Source organism: Bidens hawaiensis, unplaced genomic scaffold (genome assembly GCF_021521415.1).
Source record: "Bidens hawaiensis isolate Kalapana, Puna unplaced genomic scaffold, B.hawaiensis_p1.1 tig00053142_1, whole genome shotgun sequence".
NCBI lineage: Eukaryota > Viridiplantae > Streptophyta > Magnoliopsida > Asterales > Asteraceae > Bidens > Bidens hawaiensis.
In genome coordinates, this window is record NW_027506248.1 from 5,234 (window position 1) to 12,015 (window position 6,782).

The window sequence follows — 6,782 nt, forward strand, 5'->3', positions numbered from 1 at the left end:
TCATGAACTTAAAATATATGGCCGAAAACTACCCGAATCCGGTTTTGAAAGAAGAAGATAGATCATTTTCGAGTTTTGAAGAAGGTTCAAGTTACTCCATTGATTCTTGGGACATCCAAATAAGCAGCAGCCAGCAGCTATGGGGTTTTGGAGACCATGATGAAGACCTTCAATCCGTTGCTTTTGGTTATGGTCGTAATTAGTTTCAAGATGACTCAATTTAAGTTAAAAAGGATAAAAAAAAAAAGGCAAATGCTTTACATTTTTCAAAATTGAAATGTTCATAGATATAAAAAAAAAAAGTTAAAACATTTTATTATGGGTTGGGAAGCCTTTTCTTGCACCAATTCCTTTTGGCCTAATGTGGCATGATCTTTTTTCCTTGTAATGTAAGGGACATTTTTATTTTAATTTATAGAAGTTTATATTTTGGAAAATTGAATTTTTAGATTTTAATAATCCAAATTATTAATCGGCTATTATTAACCCGAGCTAACAATCTGAATAGCAACATCCTCTACTTTTTGTTTTGTTAACAATAATAATCTCAGTCTAACAAATTGATAATTCTTTTTATTTATGATGATGTGGCGTGTGATGTGTCAGTTACGTGGTAGACTTATACGAGTTAGCAGATGAGTCAAACCAATGACCCCATGCCTCAACTTGTTTTTCGTTTGATCAAAATGTTTTTAACACAACGTAATCGATTGCTCTTTATATTTCCCAATTAACGCACTAATATCGATATTTTACCTCAAATCCCGCACAAAGTCAACACTAATTTCTCAAATAAAGTACTTATGCATTAACCCAAATTTCCACCAAGTAACCATAGTGGGGAAGTGGAGGAGTTGTGGCGGCCACCCTGGTTTTCGGTTCATAAGTAGGGTATATAACTCATATATTTGAAATCATGCTTTGTTTAATATCTTTGACCCCTCGTATTCAAAAGCTCATATTCGTTTATGTGTAAAAAACATGTTATTCTTTTTAGGGATTTATGGTCTTTATAAATATTTTATTGTGCTTACAATTTATATATTTTAATCTTATGTATTATAAGTTTTAATATACTGTTTTCATTGAAAAACTTCGAGGCAAACCAAAATTCAAGGGTTTCCCGTCCAAAAAGTCAATTGGCTTTCGCTTCTCCCGATCTTTTTTACGAGAGCTGCTTGTTTTCATTATTATTTTAACCCATTTCAAATATTCATGTTAGGGTGTCGCTAAACGTACCTTATCTCTTTTATTTTTATTAAACGTGCACCGTTTCTCAAGTTTGCATTAATAAGATTTATACGTTTTTGTCTTTCCCGTCCAAAAAGTCAATTGGCTTTCGCTTCTCCCGATCTTTTTTACGAGAGCTGCTTGTTTTCATTATTATTTTAACCCATTTCAAATATTCATGTTAGGGTGTCGCTAAACGTACCTAATCTCTTTTATTTTTATTAAACGTGCACCGTTTCTCAAGTTTGCATTAATAAGATTTATACGTTTTTGTCTTTCCTTCATCATTTTGTTATCTTTTATTATCATTATCATTATCATTATCATTATCATTATCATTATTATTATTATTATTATTATTATTATATAAAAAATCATTCTTTAAAGAGTTTTTCTTTTCCTTTTTTTCATATTATTTTTTTGTTCTTTTAATGACAACAAAAAATTGTTTATGTGAAAAACATTTTTTTATCTAAAAAGAAAAAAAAATTTAAAGTGTTTTAATACTTTAGAGTGTTCTTTTTTTAATCATTTTTAAAGATAGCTAAAGATTTTTTTAACAAATATTGCATTGTTTTTAATCTATAAAAGAGATTAAAAACATCGGCTTGATCATCAACAAGTTGGTTCATTTCTAATGTGATAATAATCTTATACGCCCGAACCTAACAAACTATATTCAAAGGATAGTTATTTCCGCCGGAATACATATAATAAGATAAAAATATACAAATTGTTTTGTCGTGTTTAATCTATAAAGAGGTTATATCATTATTTCTTTAAATATATTTTATAATGATAATAAATATTACTATTATTATTATTATGATAATGAATAAAAAAACACAAAAAGAGAGAAAAAAAACCTTAACAAAAAAAATCAATATTAATAATATGATAAGCTTTACAAAAATATTAGAGGGTGATAATATGTCAAATAAAATTATTAAAGGAACTGAAAGCCTATGAGAGAGGAAATAACAACTACACGAGAGGGCACGTTTATCCTAACCCTTCATGCTAATCGTGTATTCTCAATCTAGTATCAAGAGAGGGGTATGAACTCTTTGATTCGTGAAGGTTTGATGGCGTTAGAAATAGGAATAGAGTAGATGTCATTTAATAAAAAAAGTTTAAATGCACCAATTAAGGATTTCGAGGTCAGCTTGAGATTTCATTTGCTGGGATGAATGTTTAGCTTATATACCTTTATTTATTTTTTTGATATATTACTAAGTTTTAAGCTATATATATATATATATATTAAACCTATATATATATATATATATATATCGGATGGATCTTGCAAAAAGTGATATTACAGCGAGAAGTGAATGTATAACTCCATTAATCCCTAATTTCACTCCCTTTCATATGATGTTACATACATATATGTAGGTTGGTTGTATTTATGTCTTAATCACACATTCAAACCTACCTATAAACATATAAATGTACCAAACCACATTCAAACCTATGTACCTACACACATACATATGCATGCACCTACACAACGCACCTACACATAAAAAAGTGAGTGAAATTAGGGATTAATGGAGTTACATCTTCACTTCTCGCACTTCTCGCTGTAAAAAACTTCTAAATTATCCAATACCTATATATATATATATATATATATATATATATTCTAGTGATTTTGGAGTGTTTGTGGGCTTGCACATAGTGTTTCGGTTTAATTAGTTGGCTCTTTGATTCGGGTATTGCTCATCATGGGTGGATTAGGCTTGAGAATGTTGAATGTTGGTTGTTGGAAAGATGGGAAACACGTTGCGTAAAAAAGGGTCATTTGGGCCCCGAATGTGGATCAAGAGGTGGGCCGGTGGGAACGGATGAACATAAGGAACGCAGGCCAACGGGGGAAAGGAATTTTTATTCAAAATGGTTTGTATTTAAAAAAAAAGGAAAACGGGGAAAGTAAAAAAAAAGGTAAATGATGTATCATTTTCTGTCACCAGAGGATTAGGAATAATGGTCTTGAATACGGATTAGGATCCTCCATTGGCAGGTGAGGTTCAATCATTGGGACCTATTCCTTCGCTGTCAATGGAGGATTAAGAGAAGCAACTTCCAAACCCCATTTGTCCCCGTTTGTGTTCCGTTATGAAACTTAGCCGACGTCTAAACACGATAACACGCTCCCCGAACATGCTCCGCCCCCTAGGGGGCAGCGTGGTCGACCTAGACCTCGGGCAAACGCTGTTAACGATGATGATCAGGGGGCAGGTCCCTCCAATGTCGGAGGCCCTACTGCCGGGTATGGGGCGGGTCCCTCCAATTTTGGAGGGACTAATACCGGGTATGGGGCGGGTTCCTCCAATTTTTGAGGGACTAATACCGGGTATGGGGCGGTCCCTACAATTTTGATTGGCAAGAAGGTTATCGACTTCCTTTCAAAATGTTGGACAGAGATCATTAAGCATCAACGAAGATAACAATTGGGTATCCTCTTTGTTTGACTACACTCCTACAAGTAACATAACGGAACACAAACGGGGACAAACGGGGTTTGGAAGTTGCTCCTCTTAATCCTCCATTGGCAGCGAAGGAATAGGTCCAAATGATTGAACCTCACCTGCCAATGGAGGATCCTAATCCGTATTCAAGACCATTGTTCCTAATCCTCTGGTGGCAGGAAAGGATACATCATTTACCTTTTTTTTTTTACTTTCCTCGTTTTCCTTTTTTTTTTGTAAATACATACCATTTTGAAAAAAAAAATCCGGGGGAAAGAGATTTGTCTCTTTATCAACCATTTTTACCTCAAAATTTGGTCGTTTTTGCCCATTTGTGTCGTTGTTGGAGGCCAACAATGGATAGTCGGTCCGAATGGTAAAAAGGAATATGATACACCTATATGAGAATAGGCACTCAATACGCTCTCAACTACATCTCTCTCCCTCTCTAAGCATTTCCTTCGTAAACATCTTTGAATTCTCTAACTATAAGGATGCTAACGGTTGCAATGTGTGCAAATTCTCACAGCTTTGATAACCCAAGACAATTTTGCAACTGGCTACCCATCCAAAACTATTACTATGGCTAAGCTTTTAAAACTTATTTATTTGCATATTTGATTTTCAAAAGAAAATAAGCAAAAAAAACATGTTTGGGTATCACAAAAGCACCTTTCGTTTTTGCCTTTTATTATGTGTTAAAAAGCTGTTTTTCAGAAGCAACAAATCATACTTTTTATTTTGACTTTTGATTTTGAAATACTAAATTATAAATATACCCACCATTCTCTGATTCTAGAACTAGTATATATATATATATGAATGTCCTTATTCTACTTTTTTTTGCTTTTCCAACCACAAAATCTTAGCCAAACACCCTATATTATAGTCCAACTGCATGCGTTTTGTGAAAAGTATTTGAAACATATATTTACTCAAAATGAATGTTCAAAAACAAAGTTAAAACTATTTTCTGATCAGTATCAAACTCATGATAGGAAAAATACCAATTATATTCAAGAGCACCATATAAACTAGCATTTAGTTTTGAAATTTAGGTTTTTCACCAAGAGTAATTTCAAGATGAAATCTTTAATAGCGCCTTTTTAACTCATCTCTAACTTAAAGTCTAGCTACTAACATATATGTTGGTCCCATAATTAACGCCATATATATTTGATCACAAGATCAAACTAGCTAGCTACATGCAATATTCTACATGATCAGTTCCTCATCATTCTCACTGCAAGTTCTTGAAGCTCGCCCAAATCACTCTCAGAAAGTCTCTTCTCGAATAACCCATGATCGTAGTGAATCGGCATTCCTTCATTGCTATGATCAACCGAGTCCATCGAACTTTGCGGTGATGTGTTGAAATTCATGAAATTTGCAGCATTCATGTAATTCTGATAAGACATGTTAGGAGACCATTGAGTTTCAGTATTAATTCTTGAATCCCTGCATTCTTGTGCCAGTTGAGCTCTGGCTTGAATCACTTGAGCTTGTAACCATGCAACCTAAAGTTTCATTAATTAAACAAAATGGTTCATGAATGAAATAAATGAAGAATTTGTATATATATATATATATATATTACCCACATGACAAAGCTAGAATATATATAGATATATCCTAGTGGAGGATAGAGTTTCTTAAATGGATTACAGTTAGATAGATATTAAACTACTTTATGATATTAAAATTAGAAACTTTAAACATCTTTTTTAATTGTAGATTTGTAGATGATAAACACCTTTAAAATCCATGTTTACAACCAAGAAGGAAAACAAAAATCTAAATATACAATCATCATGTGATGGAGAGCAAGTGAACATATAATTAATGTACGTGTACATAGTGTTTTGAATATGAGACATAAGACAGTTACGAAACCGTCATAATTAATTTCTCTCATCCACTACTTTGATTATCTTTTATTCGCAATATACAATTGCAGCTTTTAATATATTATTGGTTTTAAAATGAAAGTGGATATATATACCTGTTGTTGTAAGGTGAAGATATACCCAACACAACCATAAACAGGATCATTGATCCTAGCTTGAGCTTCATAGCCAATCGTAGCCACCGCCTCACTGCGGTCAGCATCCGCCACTTGGTGCAACAATTTTGAAGCATTGCTTGCACCAAACACCTTGTGAATGGCGGCGAAACGAGCGGGGCCTTGTTCGGAGCAGAAATAGGGTGCAAAGACGCAATCAGGAGTGCATTTTCTTCTGAGAAACTTGCATGCACCACAATGTGAACCAGTTCCCACGGTGGATGCCATGGGAAAAGATTGGAAGCTTGTGATGGGTGCACACGAGGGGACTTGAAAAAAAAAGATGACAAAAAATAATGGTTTTAAAGGCGTAAGGGGAGACAAGGAAAGTATGTTTGTAGGGTTGTAAAGAGACAAGAGAGTAATGTCATGACTATTTAATGTGTTGTTTAATATGTTATTTTGTGTTTGTAATTTCTAATGTTGGAAATTGAATTAGTTAAAAAAATTCTATTATTAGCAAAAAAATAAATATAAAAAAATTAACAAACTAATTAAGTTTTTGCATTCTACAGGGCCTGAACTCATTCTTTTATCAAAATTTGGTCTTTAAAAAGTTAAGAAAGTAATATTTGTTATCTTTTTAAAGACCAGGTTTTGATAAAAAAAATCACAAAAAAATGAATTTGAAAACAAAGATCAGTACAGATTTAAAAAAAGTAAATTAAAATTACAGTACAATGTAAAATAATTATTTAAAATAAATTTAAAAGCATTTATGTTTCATGAGTTTTCCTCTTGTTAAACCCTCTAATCAAATTTCATTAAAGGTGATGGTTTAAAATTTGATTCAATTCGTTTTATTATAGTAATGAGTTTCTTTTTTGATGATGTTTTTAAAAGAGTTAGACTTGAAACGTTAAAATCAGTATGTACACGATTGACATCTCGTTTCATGAATACTTACTTAGATGTTGGATAGTGTTGTTTAAAAAAGAAGGTAATTATTTTTAACCATTTAGACATGCCTCCTTTTATTAAATATATTACGTCATAATTCAAAGTTTGATATCACG

At 32.5% G+C, this 6,782-nt stretch overlaps 1 protein-coding gene across 1 annotated transcript; it reads right to left on the minus strand.

The window, feature by feature from the left end:
* Nucleotides 1–4,927: 4,927 nt before the first annotated feature.
* On the minus strand, nt 4,928–6,227 carry LOC143617229 (LOB domain-containing protein 16-like). The gene is made up of 2 exons (XM_077089857.1): nt 5,707–6,227; nt 4,928–5,221 (listed from the first exon to the last, which is right to left on the minus strand). The coding sequence occupies exons 1-2, from the start codon at nt 5,992–5,994 to the stop codon at nt 4,928–4,930; spliced, it is 582 nt and encodes a 193-aa protein (XP_076945972.1). The 5' UTR covers nt 5,995–6,227.
* Between the last annotated feature and the right edge of the window lie 555 nt (nt 6,228–6,782).